This window comes from Perca fluviatilis, chromosome 13 (assembly GCF_010015445.1).
Source record: "Perca fluviatilis chromosome 13, GENO_Pfluv_1.0, whole genome shotgun sequence".
In the NCBI taxonomy this organism is placed as follows: domain Eukaryota; kingdom Metazoa; phylum Chordata; class Actinopteri; order Perciformes; family Percidae; genus Perca; species Perca fluviatilis.
The window spans coordinates 7,423,800-7,444,130 of record NC_053124.1 but is presented as its reverse complement, the minus strand read 5'-3'; the positions used below and the strand labels follow the sequence as shown (position 1 = coordinate 7,444,130).

At 46.8% G+C, this 20,331-nt stretch overlaps 1 protein-coding gene across 1 annotated transcript in view; it reads right to left on the bottom strand.

Annotated features, from left to right (window-relative positions):
• arid1ab (AT rich interactive domain 1Ab (SWI-like)) overlaps positions 1 to 20,331 on the bottom strand; it is a 72,334-nt gene that overhangs the window by 9,686 nt on the left and 42,317 nt on the right. Inside the window, 4 exon segments of the mRNA XM_039820079.1 lie at positions 1,699 to 1,999; positions 2,563 to 2,733; positions 3,715 to 3,804; positions 4,791 to 5,031. Coding sequence (XP_039676013.1) covers positions 1,699 to 1,999; positions 2,563 to 2,733; positions 3,715 to 3,804; positions 4,791 to 5,031 — 803 coding nt within the window.

The window sequence follows — 20,331 nt, the reverse complement described above, 5'->3', positions numbered from 1 at the left end:
GGACAAATAAGAAGAAGAACTGTCAATTTCCATCCACTCAAAGTGCTGTTATTGCCACTGGCGGGCTCAGATTGTTGTTCTAAGTGTCTGACAGCATTATGGAAAGGATCCATGCAGAGATAGACCTTTTTGTTAAAGAGTAAGATCCTTTTATCTTTAACCAGAAACAATCCCGAAACGACCAGCGCCAAATTCTCCAGACTCCTCTAAATAAACAAACAATGGTTTTCAGCGTGCATAGAGCCAGCACATTTTCACATTTAAACCAGTGAATTCAACCACACCACAGTGGGGATTGTTCAAACAGTGGACAGACGAACCAAGACGGCTTTGCATAGTTTTTATATTGGTTCGGTCGACTTTGAATAAAGGCCGTTTTACGATGATAAAATGACAATTTTTGGGCTGTTTCACGTTAAACAAAAAGGATCCTACTCTTTAACAAAAAGGTCGACCTCTGTAAGGATCGTTTCCGTAATGTCGTCAGACACTTTGAATATTAATCTGAGCCTTGTCAGTGGCAAAAACGAGCCCTTTTAGTGGACGGAAAATGAAGGTGTGCGCAATTGCCCATTAACAGGGCTGAAACGATTCCTCGACTCGCTCGAATAATTCGATTGCTAAAAATCCTTGAGCGGCGTTTGATCAGCGTCACCAACGTCGCATCGCTCACGGTGTTTCCGCACGGGCGATTATTGCTGTCGCACAGCGGGCTGGCGCTGCTTGGCGACACATGCCGTGAAGACTGACGGCGCAGATTGGTAATGAAGAAAGAGAGCGTAAATAGTCAGGGGATAGGAGAGGAGAACGAGAAGGCTGGAGAAAAACGACGGAACGTGTCCAAAGTTTGGAATCCGTTCAAAAGGTAATTAAAACGATAACTCTGTACAGGGAGTCTACTGCAAAATCGAGCTAGCTTACCACAATAATAGCACATAGACGTCAGCGCTTCAGCATCTCAACAGAAAACATGGAGTCTAACTTAATCCTCCATTCCACCAAGCGGACCCGACAAAAGTAAATCACAGAGTTATATGGACGATGAAACTACACCAAACACAACAACTACCAAAATCAAAGACAAGAAAATACGTAGTGGTGACCACGACTTGATCTAAAGAGCCGACTTGTTGACTGTCCCTTTGGAAAAACAGCTGATTGTTGTGCACCTCTTTCTCTCGCTTCCCAACAGCCGATCAACGATCTACCAGCATAAAGTGTAACAGAGCTGTGTGGCATTGTAATCAAATATATAAATGAAAATAGGCTGAGTATAACTAATATTTACATAAAGGCATATATACAGATCAGTCTCAGGTTAAAACTTGTAGTTCTGAAAGTTAAGTTGCACAACTTAAGGTCATGTTTATGTATGTTTAATGTATGCCTTAGTTTGAGGTTGTTATTGCATTTCAGAAAATGTTTTCTTTTAAAAACAATGTAATATGGCACTTAAATGCACTAAATGTGTTTAGTTTTTTTGAGAGGTAATATTTTAAGCAATTTAGGCAATACAAAAGTAGCTTTTTCCGAAAATTAAACCACTCTTGTATATTATTGCTCTTCAATAAAACCAAAGTATTCTTATCCGATTACTCGATTAAATAATCAAAAATGGTTGTTTCCATCAGTCGCTTAAGACACAAAAACAGTCCCCTTTAACTGCCTCCTTGGGTCTCACTGAGACAGAGCACCCACCTGTTGAGTACGGAGTTTGTGGCTCCGTGGTGCATGGAGGGCCCGCCATCCTTCCTGTTCATGCCTGGAGGTGGGCACATGCCGGACGCCACCTGAGGAGGCATGCCGGCCATGTTTGAGGCCATCCCAGGGCCAAAGGGCCGAGCACCCATCTGCCCCGGGACTATTCTGCCGGGCGGGATGCTTCCGTACGGAGCCCCGCTAGCCTGCCCGGGCATGGGGTTCATGGAGCCGCTCATGCCGGGACCGGCGGGGTAGTTGGCATTGGGCATCCCCGTGTAGCCGGGCTGCCTGGGGTAACCTGGAAGGGGGCGCAGAGAGACAGGGATGCAGATTTTAGCCCGGTACCCACCATCACCTGGTAGCTTTTCACGCCATCCTGACTGCGTTTATAAACGGTGTCGTCTAAAAGAGTCCCGCGGCAGGACTTGTACCCGTCCCTCCCAGTCGGGCTCTAAATTTACCTCCGTGCTGCCTGTTCTGACAAGCAGCCTGATGAAGCGGGCTTTATCTGGCCCTCGCTGTTCGCTGCTGTGACTCATAGCAGAACTTCTTCAAAGCCCACAGAAACCATCTGACATTTCAAAGTGAAGTGATATCATTTCATAAATATATGAAGTGAGAGGAAACTTCAAAGCCTTTTTTTTTTTTTTTTTAAATCTGGGCTATCTACGAAACTTTGATGGTTGCAGGACGACAACCGTAAAGTCATTCATAATATTTTTAGGATTTGAAGAAAAAAAAAACCCCTGCACAATATGACCGAGCTGCACCACTCGACACTAATCTCCTCTACTATTAGGTCAACCAGTGAAGAGGGCTTTTTAAAGCAACACGGCCAACACTTCTGCCCTGAGGCCTCACCTTGCGGACCATACTGGGCCCCCTGAGGCCCGTAGTTTCCCATGGAGTTGTTCTGGGGATATGGTCCCATCCCAGCATGCATTTGGCCTCCTGAAGACTGGCGTGGAGATAAGGCAGAGCCAGGTTGTCCAGGGGACCCGTAAGGAGGCATCTGAGGGTTACGCATGTACACTGGAGAGGATCGAGAGAAGAGAACATCTTTAGACACACATTTCTTCATTGGAAAAATCTACCTCACTTGAATAAAAAAAAAATCCCTGTATATACTTAGACACGCGGTCCCACAACACATCGTGTCCCTGTGTGAGGAGCCTAGCTCTTTACTTCCTCACAAACACACAGAGGTACAGTGGGTCTGTCTGTCTGCCGTTACCCTCATTTGACCTGGCAAGTAGACGACGAGCACATTCTTGTTTAAAGATACAGCCTGAGAGAGTGTTTACAGGGGCACAGAATGCAAACAATCCCACCTACAAGCTGCTGAGAACGTGGCAAACATGTATTGCACTTTTGGCCACTGAGCAGAGGAGGGGCAAGGTACATTTTTTTATTTTTTTTTCAAGGACACCTAGTAGTAGTTGTAGTAGACAACTTCATTGTGACTGTGCCGCAAACCCAACTGCCCCACGGGGGGGCAGTTGGTTTTGCTGCAGTCGCAAGGCCCTTCATGACAGGACATCAGACATATGACACAAACAAATAGTCCCTACATCAGACACCGACAGACATAACCTGAAGAACATACATCACACACACTACAATACCCTATACACCCTTGGGTATGACCAGGCCAGCTGGACATCTAGCTTATTTTGACTGATTTAAGGCTTTTATGGCTTGTGGTACAAAAAGAGAATTTTGATCTGTTCTTGGTCAGAAGGGGGGGGGGGCAGAAACAATGCCTAGATGGCAGTAGTTTAAAATGAGATGCCAGGGGGGTGTGTGTAGTCACATACAACGTTATTGGCCTTTCTCACCAGTCTGTCTTTGTAAATGTGTTCAGTGCTCGGTAGTGTTATCTAGTGTAACTGTTTTTCTGATTGTCTTTTCCTGTGACTCAGTGGCCTTTCCGAACCGGCAGGCAATACAGCCAAGTGAAGACCTCGTTAGCGTCTTGTTCAAAAACCTCTGGAACCCTGTCTCACCACTCACCCCTGTCCTGGCCCATGGCTGACTGGTTCATGGAAGAGTGCAGGATGGTGTCTGACTGGACGCTGGGCGGCCGGGGAGGCATCTGATTACCTGCAGGGCAGCAACAAAACACATATGGGCTCAGCAACTCAAAAAAAAAAAAAAAAAGGGACTTTGGAAATCTGATTGTCTTCAGTTACCTTCTAATCAGTCTTTGCTTGTCCTTAAACTTAAAAAAATAAAATTAAAAAGGACCATAAACCAATCTAATAAAACTAAAAAAACAAAGCAGGACTATGACAGGGTTTCCTGTTGGCTGCCTGTTAAATTGCTCTTCACAATGAGCTGCTGGTGGCATCGCAACTTCTGTTCCTCTGCCGTCTGGATGGTTTACTAGCGTCATGTTTGGAGAAACTGTTCCCATCTGGCAAGTCACTTCATGAATTACAAATGTGATCCGTTGCATTTGTGAGCGAGCGAGCGTTGAGTAAAAACTCTAAATCTGTCTGCTGTTCGTTTACTGAATGTTTCACACAGCATCCAACTCCATATATGAAAACGGCTTTTTTTTTTTTTTTTTAAAGCAGGTACGATTTTTACATCTAGCACCCTTTAGCAGGTGAACCGATATAACTGCATTCGGTTATTTCATACTGCATGTTTCTTAACTGTTGGTACATTCTTGTAAATAATCTGAATTTGTACTTTCTCAGATCTGGTGTTGGCATTTCGCCAACCCAAATATTGCTAACTTAGGCATTCAGACCTCCTTTTTCTAGGTTCTCGGTCTTTTCTTTCTTTGTGTTGTTTAATCTCATTGCATTGAATGGTTTCGGTGGGACACATTCTTGTGTTTGTCGTCTTGGTTCAGCATGGATATAGACCAATACGTCCTTCCTCCGTGTTGCATTCAGAACGAGATTTCAAAAGACCACTTCAATGCCACTTCAATGCAATGGCGCGTTTGTACTTCTGATACTGCGGTGAATCCTTTAAGATGTGCCAACAAAAGACATTTGCCAAGGACGGGCAGAAACAACATGACAAAGATTTAGACCTGTCAAACACCAGCTTGGTTCTTGGTGTCCTGCCTTTACCTGGCACAGCAGCGGGGGACAGCGGGCCGGTGCGGGAGGGTGTGACGCTGGCGGGGGAACCCACGGGCGACGGCGAGGGCCCGCGCAGGCCTGGCAGGTGGGGCGAAGTGTGCGGCGAGAAGGGCGACTGGGCGGGATTGCTCTGCTCGCCCTGGCTGCTGGATACCCCTGAGGTGCTGACGCCCGGGCTCAGGGCCCCCTCTGTACCCGTGGGCAGGTCGTCGATGGAGCCCGACAGATCCTGGGACGAGAGGAGCAACATGGGTTAATGAAAGCTTTCGGGGGGGGGGGGGGGGGCAATCAAGTCCGTATCACCTTTTGACACATCTCGGGGTTTCTATCAGGTGGAACTGTACAACTATATACATTTATTTTAGATTTGTCTGATAAAATGCATTTGTGAAGAAGAAGAAAAAAAAAAAATACAGACACCAACTTCCTGATAACTATTAAGATTGAGCTGGTAGCTTTGAATATTACCAAGTACGTTGCTTTTTTTTCTTGAGGTAAAACCACGGAACCATGGTTAACAACAGGAGGCCAAAGACTTTGCATTTTTGTATGGATTCAGCATGCAATTTATTCACTTCAAATCAACTGGTGGCAACTAATTCCAATGTTATTGGATGTGCCATTTCAACCGTTTGTAACGGGATGCGATTGGTTTATAAGATCAAACATTTCCGAGACATAAAACTATCAATCAAACAAAAGGAGCCCTGTGCGGCTTTGAGGAAGCTGGGATTATGATGGAGTGTGTGTGTTCGTGTGTGTGTGTGTGTGTGTGTGTGTGTGTGTGTGTGTGGGGGGGGATGATGTGGAAAAACCGATACGCGATATCAGCGTGTGTAAGCAGAGATGTAAATAAAAGCCCAGTTTGGCTCAGACTCTTAAAGCTGGAGAAGAAAACTGCTGCATATGGGAGGGGGAAGGGGGCGGGGGGGGTTGTTTTTCTTTTTCCCTTTCCTGCACATACTTGAATGAGGACAGGAGAGCATTTTTTATTTTGGAGCCACGTCAAAGTCAAGTGAGGTCAAATCGAGTGAGTGGAAATCCAAACGGCCACTGATGCGTTATATAGCAATCTTTGCCTTCATCGGGGTGTGTCTCTTAGTCTCTCATACAAGCAGACAGCAACTGTTATGGTGCTAACACACATCGGGTACAAGGACTTCTTTTTCCACCGTTTAAAATAAAAAAAATACTCCACATCCCTCCTGTAATGCTGATAATGATCCATCCTGGCAAGGAGAACTCGGTTTGTGCCGCTTGCAAAGAAAAAAGTGTTGTGTGTGTGTGTGTGTGTGTGTGTGTGTGTGTGTGTGTGTGTGTGGGGGAATATTTGAAGCAAGTGATCTCGGGAGGCAGTTGAAATAATTGGTGCTGGGCACCGACTCTGGTGCCATGTGGTGTTGTTATTGAGCCTCGCTGGCTGTGACACAAAGACAGCCAGGCAGGAAAGGAGGTAGGGAGGCAGCCGGCGGTGATTATGTTTGTGGGAAGGTGAATGTTTACACACTGGCCGTCACGTGGAGCCCATGTGCTTGCTCAGAAATGCACGCTCATCTGCCAGTCACATAGAAAGGAGGGGAAAAAAATGGGAGGAGGAGGTGGAGGAGGAGGGGAAAAAAAGCACTCATTGGAAGGTGGCCAAGTATTCCCATACAAATCTCACACTCGCAGGCTGGCTGCAGCCCCGAAGCCGGCGGTTTTACACTTGAAACGGCGCCCGTTGCTATTTTTGGGACGTGACCTGATGGAGGAACCCCAGAGGGAGTGACAGGAGGAGAACGCTGATTCAGAATCCACCCCCACCCTGTTCCCTCTGCCCTCCCTCCATCTCTGCCTCGCTTTTTTTTTTTTCCCACTCGACTGTGGTGACTGCACAAACCCAGGGCCTTTCTGACCCGCACAGGATACGTGGCAGCTACGTAACCGCCGCGAAACCCAGCGTGAAGCCTTCACGTACGGGAATCGCACCCTTAAAGTGTTCCACTGGCCGATGCCCGATTAATGTTCTCGAATGGGGGGGGGCGGGTGAGAATGAGCGACGAGAGGCTTAGTGCTCTGGAGTAGAGAGCAGAGATCAAACACAGCATGACATTCCCAGCTTAAAACGGCCACCCCACCCCCCCCCCACCCACCCAACCCTCCACCTCCACTCAGACATCACAAGACCGGTCATCTGACAGAGGGCTGAGTCTGAAGGCCCTGGGCCAGCCATGATGACCACCTCAGCAGCTGCCGTACTCTACGCTTCAGAGATCACCACGTGTCTCCGCGAGGAACCCCCCCCCCCCTCCTAAATCAACCCTCTTCCTGATCTGGACCTCAGGGCAACAAGGTCAGGGTGTCCATGCCTGGGTGTTATGCCCGGGGGGGGGGTGTCACCACGACGGGAGGTCACTGTGGACGGCTGCACAAGACACACACACACACTTCAGTGAGACAGGAAGAGAGACCAAGGAAGCATCAACAAGGCAGGATCCTTCCCTTTTAAAAAGAAAAAGTGGGGTTCGGGGTACTCCGGGGGCCAGGATCAGTTGAGTAAAAAAAAACAAAAAAAACATCTACCAGACATAAGCAAAGTTGGAGAAGCAACAGTCTTCACTCCTGCCACTATGACCTCATGCGGTGTAGATTATGGCTGGACTCCAAGATCAACTGTCAGCTGCCAAAAACCAGCATTCAATACTTCCTCAGATTTGTCATCTTGTTTACTTATTCTCTGACGAGACAAGTGTCTGATTTAAAATCGTCCTATTGCAAACTGTAGAAAGATTTTTTTTTTTTTTTTTGTGGAGAGGGTTACACATCGGCTGTCTCAGTTTTAATCAACACAACTTTCCAAAATTCAAAAAGGATTTGGATTGGATCTGCAGATTCTGAACTGGATTCAAAATCAGTATAATAAATCACCTGTTACATATAATAAAAAATAAAGAAAGTGCTCTTCTACGTTTGAATTCAGGCTTAGAAAACTGGAAACTGGAACCATTGAAACTACAAAGTGAAGACAGTAAACCAACAATAAAAAAAATTTTTTTTTTTTAAAGATTCCCGATTTGGGGTTTTCTTGTGACAAAATGTTACCAAAACGTTTATTGCCCCCGATGCATAATTACAGAACACACACACACACACACACACACACACACACACACATGCAGCAGGGAGGGCGAGCTCTTTACCATTCTGTTAATATTAATATCTAACAGCTGACAGCTCCGATCCCTCAGCCTGGATAGGCAGAAGCATTGAACACACACACACACACACACACACACACACACACACACACACACACACACACACACACACACACACACACACACACACACACACACACACACACACACACACACACACACACACACACACACACACACACACACACACACACACACACACACACACACACACACACACACACACACACACACACACACACACACCACTACCCCCACTCTGCAGTCATTGATTTTTCCCAGCTCAATACTGCACAGCACCAGCCTGTTCTGCTGACTGAATATACAACAACAACAACAACACGCTAGGTAGTTTTTTTTTTTTTCAACGTGCAAGAAGAGAATATATGGGAGCTGCGTTTGTGGAGAGAAGGAGAGAGCTGCGGTTCTTTCTGTGGAGCTTCAAGCTCCTCTCTATGGCAGCCATTTTGTGTTCTTCCCAAGCACTGCCTAACATGGAACTTCAGAGCTGAGAACTGCACAACAGTGTTCAGAATGTCTGAGGGTAGAAGAGAGGCAGAAAAACAACAGATTTATGCAAAGTGCAGTGTTGAAAATTCATTTAATAATAAAAAAAATAAAAAATAAAAAAATATCCAAGAACATTTCTTCTAATGCAATTATTGCTCATGAATGTGGAAAATGGCAGAAGGTCTTTACTATTGCCATTATTCCCATATTCTCCACTGCTCCTCTGAGTGTGCCTGTGCTGTCTCTGAGTCATCTGCTCGGCTTGGCTCTCCACCGTCCTAATGTATTCCATTTGCAGATTACTTCACTGAATCAATCGAGCCCAACCAGAGCCATTAGTCTGCCAAGCCGGCCCATTTCTTTCTTTTTTCTCTTTTTTCTTAGGTTATGAGAAACAGAAAGTGGGAGAAGAGAGGTCGCGTAGCGGCCCTGAGATAATCAAACGTATCTGGAATGTGTGACCCTGGCCAGTAGTGTAACTAGATCTGGTGGTAAGGAGGGAGAGGAGGTGGGTGTGTGTGTGTGTGTGTGTGTGTGTGTGTGTGTGTGTGTGTGTGTGTGTGGGGGGGGGCAGAGTTCATCCCTCAGTCACACACTCTCCCTGACCCACTCTTCTGTCACTCTCAGACCTCACCAACCGCCTGGTTGGCAGGCTTCCTTATTCTCAGGCCTCCAGATGCTAAACACAATATACAGTGGGGGGGGGGGGGAAAAGAAAAGCTCACTCACTCCAGACTGGCTTGCACACATGCTCACACATCCTCTGTGGCGAGATATTAGCTGAGGAAGAGAGAGTAAGAAAGAAAGGGGGGGCGGGGGTGGGAGATAGAGGAAAGGAAGGGGAAACAAATGGCTGCATCTCAAGGGTTGCCATGGTTACTGTGATCCACGTGGTTGACACATTAGAGCTGACACAGTCCCTCCCCCCTGTTGCTGTCATCTCCCCCCCCCGCTCTCTCGGCGGCCTCCCTGCGTGCCTGGCAGGGTCACGGTGCAGTCAGCTACTACAAAAGAAGCAGCCCGTCATTGTTACGGGAAACGCAGACGCACCGAAGCCCCGTTCCTCACCCCCTTCCCCTCCCACCACCCCTTGCTCCTGCTCCACTGCCGCTTTAATTACACACTCAGCCTCCAGGCCCTATGCACTGACAGGGCTGAGAGACACGCACACTGACACACAGAGTGGACAAACACCAAACCGCTACATCTTGGAACTCCTTTCCTCGAGCCCCTGACTGTTTACGTTTCCGCGTGCCGGCGAGAACACTCCGGCGCTGCACGCTCACCGCTCATTCGGGGCAGAGTGGGCTTTTTTTGATATCGAAAACAGGGTCACGGGAAAAGCAGTGGCTTCCCTTTAAAAGTGTTTAGATCAAGTGAAATCTTCTCTGCACGGTTTCTAAAGGGGGGGCCTCGACCAGCCTCCTGAACGTGCTGACTTGACTTGACTGAGCCCAGAGGCATAATTATCCCTAGACCGTTATCGGAGCACTTCATTCTGCGCGCACACAGATGACAGAAAGACAACAAGGGCGCTCAGACAAAAACTCTAAATGAAGGCCGTCTGGTCTAGGAAACCACCTGTTGACTGACTCCGGGAAGCAGCGCCGTGGGGGTGATGGGGCAGGAAATGCACGGGCGCAGGTGGGTGGTTGCCGACACCCACTGGCCACCTGCCCTGGCTCCCACCTGCACCCAGGGGCCGTCGTTGCGAGCTACGTGGAGCTTCCGGGAAGTCCACCGATGGCTTGGAGAGAGGGAGAGAGAGAGAGAGAGAGAGAGAGGCAGCTCCAGCCCCAGCTCCAGGTTTGCAGGGCTGAGCTCCAACCATAAGGGGGCACTCCCATCCCACTGTGAGGGATGAAACTGGAGGAAAAAGGAGGAGAAGCGAGGCAGGGCCCCCTGCCTCACACAGCAGCAGCCATTACAGGGCTTTCACATGTAGCACAGGCTGACGAGAAACTCGCCATACACAAGTTGGTAGCCACCTATAGGTGCACCACGCGACCCTGACCCACTCCACGCAGTGCTGTAGATAGGAGGCGTTGAGCATATGGCTCAAACACTACTCAGTGGACCACACCACCACGTCCCAGTTCTGCTCTCCCATTTCTCCGAGAGGTAGGCAAAGTTAACAACAAGCATGGATAGTAAACATGCCAGCAGGGTGACACAATGCTCCGGGCCCGGGGGCCCGGGAGCACCCCGCTGGGGTTACATATCTTGTCTGGAGGATCGGTGCCACAGACACAATGTCTGCTACCTCCACGGAGCCACCTCCAGCTCCCCAGAGATTACCATTACGCTGCTGCTTCATCACCGGCAGCCACCACGTGGGAAGGATAAGAAAAGAAAAGAAAAAAAAAAGTTCAAGATGAAAAGAGTGAACCAGCACAATTCAGAGACAGAGTCTCGTACTGCTAAAGCATGACAAAAATACAATTCATTTGACGCTGATCGATACTGTTCTGCTTAACATTCCTGTTTGATACGGGGCTCGCAGTCAAAATAAAGAAAATAAAGGCCAACTATGGATCTTAATCAATACGTAGGGAGTGCTTTCTTTAAACGCTCCACACATTTGCCTAATTGAGCTTCTCTGTGGGGGTAACGACACAAAAAGGGGGGGGGGGGATGTGCAAGGCACACAAACACTGCAGCAGTCTGTGTGTAGCTAACACAGAGTAGATGAGGGGAGGTGGTGGAGGGTGAGTAGGGTGAGGAGGGGCGGCGGCCTGATTGCTGTGAATAATGGGGAGATGGTGCGTGCGTGCGTGCGGGGGCTTTGTAGAGATCACAATAGTAGCAGGGAGTCCCAGGGCAGCGCAGGGGGCCCAAGTGAAGCAGGCAGCTGCCCAGCCCGAGGTGAGGGGTGCTGGGATAAGAGGAGAGCGAGGGACTGGAGGGTGTGTGTGTGTGCGTGGGGTTTTGCTGGGTGGGGAGTCTCCAGACCCCTACAGCCAGTCTGCCTGCTTTCCAGAGCAGCAACGCCCCTCCCCTCCTACTGTCACAACGCGTCTAGGGGGCGCTACCAAAGCAACCGACACTGCCGGCGAATTAACTGGGGAGGGGGAGGGGGAGGGGGGGAATAATATGGAGGTTATTTCATAGAGTGAGAGTTAATTTCATTGCGAGGCCCAGTTTCATCCATCCAGGCTCAGCAGCTTGTTCCAGCGAGAGCAGGAGAAAGCAGAGGACAGACAGTGCTGCAGTCAGCCACAGTCTTTGTGCTGCAAAACTAGCTCAGCCCAGCAGAAATGGAGGCAGAGGGGAGGGGCATGGGAGCGAGCGAGCGAGCGAGCGAGCGTGCGTGCGTGCGTGCGTGCGTGTGTGTTAGAGTGAGTGAGCAGAGAGAGCAAAAGGGAGAGGGAGAGTGTTCTGTGTGCGTGCGTGCGTGCGTGCGCGCAAGCTCACAAGAGCAAAACAGGGCTTGGGTTTTAGCGGGCTGAGAAACAATTCACTGAAGCAAACGCAAAACAACACACTTTGTCAGCAGATTGAATTTTCTCAAGTACATTAATTAAAAATCACATAAGAGGAAAGGAAAGGGGTGAGACAGAAAAAGGGAGCAAGAGGAGAGAAACAGCCGAGCTGGGAGGAGGGAGGAGGGAGGGGGAGCGAGAGCGAGAGGCGCCCTGGAATCGGAATAAGGCATGTACACACAGGAAGCAAAGGGCCCCCAGAATAGCAACAGGAAACTGGCCCCGGAGTCTGAATAACGTCAGCGTCAGAGCTTCGCAAAACAAGGCTGCGCTGCACAGCGTTATGAAAGCTGATTTACTGAGAGAAGAGAGAGAGAGAGAGAACGAGGAAGGGAAGAAGAGGACGGGGGGGAGGAGGAGGAGGAGGGCGCAGGCAAGGGAGAGAGAAAACAAGAATATAGACAGAAAGAGGAACGAGAGCGAGGCAGAGTGAAATATATATATATATATATATATATATATATATATATATATATATATATATATATATATATATATATATATATATATATATAAAAAAACAGAAAGGAGAGAAATGCAGCAAAAAAAAAAAAAAAAAAAAAAAACAGAGTGTAACATTGAGAAAGGCAAGGAGGGTGGGCTGGGTAGGAGGGGAGAGGGAGAGGAGAGGAGAGAGAGGAGAGGAGAGGAGAGAGAGGAGAGGAGAGGAAAAAAAGTGGGCCGGCCTTGTCAGGCTGATTGCTCCAGAGCTATGTCGCAAAAAACAAGCTTAGCTGCAGCAGGAGAGCAGAGCTGGGCTGGGCTGAGCGAGGGAATGGGGATTGCAGGAAGGGGTGTGTGTGTGTGTGTGTGTGTGTGTGTGTGTGTGTGTGTGTGTGTGTGTGTGTGTGTGTGTGTGTGTGTCTGGAAGATCCCTCGGTTCCAGATCAGGAGGCTTGGCACATAACATTAAAGGTCATTAGGGGTGGGGGGGTGTGTGTGTGTGTGGGGGGGGGGGTCTGTTGTTGTTATGTGGGTGGTCCCTGAGCTTTGCAAATGCACTGGATGAGACTGAATTCATGCGGGGGTGGGGTCCCGATAGGCAGAGATGTGGTGATACATTTGAAAAGGTGGGAAAACTCGGACCTGCAGTCAAAGACCAGCACTAAATTAAGAGAAAAAAAAAAGTCCACTGATAAGAAAGCAACAGTTGTGTTCCTTTTATCTTTAAAACGACGTGACACAGAAGCCTCTCATCTACCACATACTGGGGCTGTGCAGGTCATTGAAATAAAAAAAAAGTAAAAAATAACAATCACAATTCCAATCACAAAAACTGAATAAACGAGAAAAGCGATTATTTCGCACGTTACATTTTTGCAAGTAAACTCTTATTTTGTCTTGTGTTCTGAATGATTAAAAAAAAGGTTCAAAAGGGAAAAGTATTAAGGGAAATGTCACAGCTCTATGAGATTTCACGGTTAATTTGTTTAACTTTTTCACAGTGTTTTTTTTTTTTATTTTTATTTTTTTTTAAGTTCAATACTTGCAACATCTTTCCAAAAGCCAATGAGTAATCGTGTTAAAAAAAATCTCAATATTGACCAAAATGGTCGTTCTTAGGAATTCTTCCATAATGGCCAGCCCTACCACATACTATGTTTAAGTTGTTCATCTACAGGGCTTCAAAAAAAAATATGTACAGAGTCTACTTCATTAAAACATAGTTTAAAAGGCAAACACAAATCAAGTGGACGACGCACACGACCGGCCATTCCTCCAAGATTAAAAACCCCACTCCAGATGGAGCCTCTTATTTGGAAAGGCGAGATGAACAGGAGGATGGAGGACCGGAAAAACAAACTCAGGCGTGAGCGTGTGACCAACATGTGACCTTCCTCTCAAGTCTGGAGCACATTCAGACACATCCGACAGAAGAAGAAGAAGAAAAAAAAAGAAGGAGCATCACAACCAGTGGGCGGTTCGGAGTGGGATTAGCCCCACAGTGGAGAAAGGGTGTACGAAAGACCTGGGAAAGGACAAGGAGATTTGGGGGTTTTGAAAGGTGGGAGGGAGGGAAGTTGGTAGTGGCCTGGTAGTTCTTTCCATTCTAATGGGTTGACATGGAGAGGAAGGGTCACTTCCAGGGAGAATGAAAGCAAAGACAGCAAACACTACTTCTGCTGGAGGCTGGTAGGAGCTTTCACACTCTAGGAGGACATTTCAATTCTCTTCCCGAAATAAATAATAACTATTCAGTCCCTCCAGAAAAACGCGATTATGCGATGGCATAATTAAATGCATAATCGGCCAAAATCCGCATATTTTTGCGGGGCCCGCATTTTTTTCCAAATACGCCGCACTTTCACCACATAATTGCCGATTTCCGCGCAAAATATGCAGGGTTTGCAAAAAAAAAAAAAAGTCCCATATATCTTAGCAGAAAGTTGAAAAATGTTGCGTTTACTTCACACAAGAGCAGCCATTTTCCCCTGTTGCCATGGGAACGTTATGAAATGACGTCATTACGCAACGTGAACATCATCGAAAAGCAGGGTGTTGGGGGAATCACTTTTTCCTCCTCTTTTTCATCAAAACGCAATTTTTGCAAGTTCCCGCAATTTCATCGCATAAAATTGCATAAATATCCCGCATATTCCATTGCATTTTTTAAGAAAACGTGCCGCGTAATCAAGGATTTTTTCCTGCAACAATCACAAAAAAACTCTGCATTTTTCTGGAAGGACTGAGCATTATACATTTTATTTAGTAACATACAGTTATTAGCACTTCTGTGTTATTAGTGTCTCACTAAATCAGTCCATATTCTATCTGTGGACATGTTACGCTGTTTGTATGCACAAAACAACAGTGTAATGCGTTGTTAGAAACTGGCATTGCTAACAATGGCTAACCTGGCTAGAGCTAACGAAGACAATGAAAAAAATCGGACTTGTAAATGGAACGCGTTCAACTCGGGCGTGACGTCGTTCCCAGCCCCGGCTTCCGAGGTCAACGGAACGCACCAGAAATACTAGGGGTGTAAGTCACACGTTTTATCAGGACACGATATTATATCGATTCTTTGGACAATACAATATTTACTGGTAACCCAAAGTCTGCCGTGACACGATGTCGATTCGATGGCCTGCGACCGATTACGAGACCGTACCATAAGCCTATTTCACCCAATCACTCACATTCATATCGACTCACAAAAAAAAGCAACTCAAATATGATTGGAACGCTTCATTACTTAGCTCTTCCAGACATTTAAGTTAAAAACAAACTACACTGAAAGGAAAAAAAATAAATATAAAGTGGGAATTTCAAAATAAAGGCGCATCTTAAAGCTGACGATATGAGATACAGTAGATTCGCTCCGTATCGATCATATTGGATCGCTGAGGATTGAATGATCGTTCCACCTCTACCAAATATTCCCATCGTTCAAACTCCACACCTACTGGTTTTTTAAACGCAGGCTTTGTACTAAATATTTCAAATCTTAAACCCAAACTGAGATAACCCTGATGACATCAGTTTTCTTTTTTTTTTTTACTTTTGAAAGCTCCCTTCCAGAGCCACAGAAGAAATAACAAGCTGTTGCAGCCGTCCTCGTGAATAGTGAAATCGGTGATGTGTAAAATTGGGGCGGAGTGCCCCTTTAACCAGCAACTATGGTTATTCATTAAAACCTTAAATTAAATCAATGATGTGACGCATTCGAAAGAGAAAAGCACAAAAAGGTCTCCCTTTTTTTTCCTCCTTCCCCTTAGCTCTTGAGTCATTGCCTTTGCCTAGAAATGACGCTATTAGTTGTTATTTGAAGAGAACACAGACCTTCCAGTTGCATTGCTTGTTGTGCTGTACTCACTGTAAGTTGGTGTGGATTAGCATCAGCTACATGACTACAAGTGGAAAGAGGTTTTCCGTAAAAAAAAAAAGAAAAAAAAAGACAGCAGCAGCTCCGGGGAAGCGACTGCGTGATAAGTACTCAACAGTTGGACGGTGCATTTGTGTCCCGGAGCCAGGAACCGGCTCAACCTGCTCGGCTAGTTCCACTACGGCTGCCCGTTTCCCACCCCCCCCCCTACCGCCTCCCTCACTCCTCCCTCACCTCTTCTTATCCACATCCATTTTCTCAGGCTGACTGTTGCTTTCCTACCTGCACCTTCCAGCAGGCGCTGAGCCTCCTGCGCTCCTTTATTCCCACCTCGACGGCGGGCAGGCCCTGACAGACGCTGGGAGGTGGGGGGGGGGGGTGTTTTAGCACCTGGCTCAAACAGACCCATCTGTGCTCCAGGATGAGGTGATGTCTGGCTGGCTCTGTGCGAAAAGCTACTAAAGTAGCTGAATTGCGCTTACCTCTCGGTCGCTGTCGGATCGGCGATTCAAAACGTGTTGGGGGGGCAGATTGAAACAAAAAGGCGTCTGTGCAAATCACCGCAGGTGCTCGCAGAGTAAACAGAAGACCTTTCCCTCATCAAACTCAACCTGTAGATCTGTCGCACGCATCTTCTCAGGTGTACTAGAACTTGGAAAACGGGTTTCTTTGCTTATTGTGATCAGTGGTGGAAGAAGGATTTAGATCCTTTACCAGTAAAAGTACTAAAAGACAAAACCAAAAACAAACTCCGTTACAGTAAAAGTCCTGCGTTGATAATGTTACTTAAGTAAAAGTATGACAGTATCATCAAGGAAATGTACTTAAAGTATTAAAAGTGAAAGTACTTCCATGCAGAAAAATCCTCACCCAACGATCCAACCAGCTGTGTGTTTAATGGTCTGATCATGTCAGCCGGACGTGTCGGCACTTATATTGTTGGCTAGATTCATTTATAATGAAACATCAGTTTATAAACTACATGTCTTTTGTGTGCGAGAATCTTAAAGCGCCCATATTATGCTCATTTTCAGGCTCATAATTGTATTTTAAGGTTGTACCAGAATAGGTTTACATGGTTTAATTTTCAAAAAACACCAGATTTTTGTTGTACTGCACAGCTCTCTCTCACTGCTGCAGATCCTCTTTTCACCTGGTTTCTGTTTTAGCTACAGAGTGAGACCTCTTTTCTTCTTCTTCTGTACTATCTTTGATTGCACTCGCACATGCTCAGTAGCTCAGATCTTAGCTCATGTCAGCTAGCAAGCTCCATAGACAGTAAAAGAAAGCCTGTTTCTCCAACTTCGGTCAATTACAAGGCAGGGTTAGCTGGGAGACTTCTTCTAAATGAGGGCGCACATGTAAGTAGTTCTTTTCTGGATTATGATGAATTTATGTGTGTCGTAGCAGTGCTCTGCCATTGAGAATGAGGTAGCATGCTAACGCTAGCATGCTAACGGTTGCGGTTAGCCACCTCATTTCGGCTTGTGACGTAGAAAGCCGTGCAGATTTTGAACAGCTCACCCGGAGACTGAAGGCAGGACACATTCAGAAACCGTATCTCACTCAAAACAGCATGGATGGATTTTTTTTAAGTTTGTATGTGTGTGGAAGCACCAGAGACACAACATAACACCCCAAATCACCAGAAAAAGTGTTATTTTCATAATATGGGCACTTTAACGTGTAAAGTAACAAGTCCCTAAAGCTGTAACAGATGAATGTAGTGGAGTAAAAAAGTACAATAATTCTCTCTGAGATGTAGCGGAGTAGAAGTAGAAAGAAGAAAAAAGAAATAAAGGAATTTTATTATATTTTATCAGAAAAAGAGCCGTCTGCTCTGCTGAACTCAAGCGAACGGTCATCCGCTCTCAACAACAACGCTACAGGAAACACTGGGGCTAGTATGTGTACATGAACTAGGGTAAACTTCCCTCCATTTTGCCAGTGCCCCGATCACTGTGCTCATCTCCCAGCTCCAATCTGCTAGGACAACGCACTTCACGTCATCCGGCGGATTTTCACCGGCTAGAGGGCCTGTTGCTCCGATACAAAGAGTAGAGAAGCAGGTGGAGAGAGAGAGCTGAGCCGCCCTCTCTTTCTCAAACTCTTCATTAAAACTCTAAAACTAGACCGTTCAAATCCAAAGCAAGATTCTGTCACGGTATTGCCTACTTCTCGCCTGAAATGGTTTCAGAAACTGATTTCAGCTTCCGCTTTTAACGGTTATACAACATGGTTAGTTACCGGCTGGCGGCCACGTTGCCTTCTCTGACATGCTCACCAGCAGCAGGCGCTCTTATTGGTTTCGGTGCGGCACAGTGCATTATGGTAGTTTAAGCAATACCACAGCCCGTTTTCTCTGTATTCTCTGGCCATGTAGCACCAATTTAAAAAAAATAAAATGGTCGTGCCATTCTACGACAAAGACAGCCCAGTTTGATGAAAAGACCCTCTTTTCCAGCGGTAAAATAGTTTTTCAGGAACATGTTAACAAGACAAAAAGAAGCATTTAAAAAAAAAAAAATCCATCTCACAACTGAAACCCTTCCATCTTAACAAATTGCACATTTATTTTGAGACACGTGTGTGACTTTGTTTTGCACTTCATCCTTTTGTTTTTTTCCCCCTCTTTGGGTCTATTTTTTGAACGCTTAGTGAAGTGAAGTCAGAGTCAAGTGTGTATCGAATGGAAGGATGCCTCAGTTGCGCCTCTGGGGCACTGACTTTTTTGGTTTGTTTAATGATTCATATTTTATTGAAGTTCTCAATTATTTCTTCCTTTTTTTTTTTTCTTTTTTTTTTTAAACAGAACAGAGAATAAGATGCATTCCTGTCTGTTGCAAATTTGGGCTAAGCGTGTGGCCGAGCATCCGATTGCCAACCTTTGCTACTTGACTTTCAGCTGGTACCACAAAAGGTGATGGGCTCTGACAACCGGCCCTCGGCCCGACTGCTGAGTCAGAGAACGTCAACAGACGTCCGCCGGGGTTAAAGACGCCTTCGTAGCCACGGGTCCTCCTCTCGACAACGCCGTTGAATTTACCAAACGGCAGCATCGCGGTCTCATCAGAAACATCTCTCTGCATTGTGGCAAGAGTTTGTGCCGTGCAAGTCTGGTCACCTAACGGTACGACGGCTGCTGCTACCGGTGCCTGGAGGGGTCCAATCCAGCCGTTTTGACCCAGGCTGTCAGGGTTACACCCGCAGCTAGCACGGGTTTAATCTGCACACAGTGTCCTGGGCACTCACGGGGCAGAAAGGGCAGGAGGAGGAGAAAGAGAATCAGTCCATCTCTACCTTAGCCAGGTTAATGGTTCTCGCAGCCAATCGCAAAGCACCGATGGGGAATCCCCGAGAAGTCGGAGGGAAAGAAATAAAAATAGCCCTGGCCTGCTCGGCCAATGGCTGAGCCCGCAGAGAGATGTATACATAAATAAGAGAAATAAATAAAAGAAGAGGGAAACACATCCTGAGGGCATGCCCTACTGGCACAGACGGCGCATCCTCTCATCTCATCCCCCACCCCCCCCTCTCAGCATCTCCCACTCCGACCAATCACTCACACTATTTGAAGTTATTTGCTTGCACTCCCACAATCCCCACCGCCCCCCCCCCCTCCCATCGCCGCAGACTCCTCTCTCTCTCTCTCTCTCTCTCACACACTTTCATTCTCTCTCTCTCTCTCTCTCTCTCTCTCTCTCTCTCTTTCATTCTCTCTCATTAATGATCTCATTTCTCACTCTCCTTCCCTGAGGCCCAGAATGAGGTTAGCTCCGCAGTCTGACCTATAAACACTGCCATGGAAACTGCAACGTGTTACAGCGAGACACCTCTTTAAGTCTCACCTTTAATCTTAGCCACAGGGCTATCGGACGCCAGATTTACCTCACTTTCAACAACCCCCCACTTCCTCCCCATTTCAGAATTTCTTTTCCAACAAGTCAGTAGAAACCTGCACTGCTTCAACACCCTCGACTCACTCTTGGCATCAGCCCGTTGGGTGTGTGTGTGTATGTTGAAGTCAGAGAAGGGCGCCTACATTAAAAAGGATTCGTTCACACCCCAAATTTAAGTCATTGCCGCCGTTCGTTTCCAGATTATGGGGTCGAATACATGTCTATATGCCAACTAAGAAAACATATTTATCTTAGGATAACTTGGAATGTCATGCAGACTTACGTATCCCCCCCCCCCCAACATGTCCGTGATTAATCAGGCGTTCCAACAGAAACAGTAAACAAGGCTGGGAATGCATCCGTGTCCGCAGTTTTAAGTACTGAATATTGACAGTCCTCTAGCCAAGCCTGCGATGCCCAAAGTAGTTATAGCTCTAAAAGGCGTAACATGTCCATCACGTTGCTCCGAGTGGATTGGTGCTGCTGAATTCAAGTTTTTGGTAGTCAAGCGATGGCGCATTATTACGAGCTTTATAACCCAGACATGTTTACTGGTTTGACAGGTAAGAGGGAAGAGCCGCTAGGGGCGGCTGAAAAACATCGACTCGCTTAACA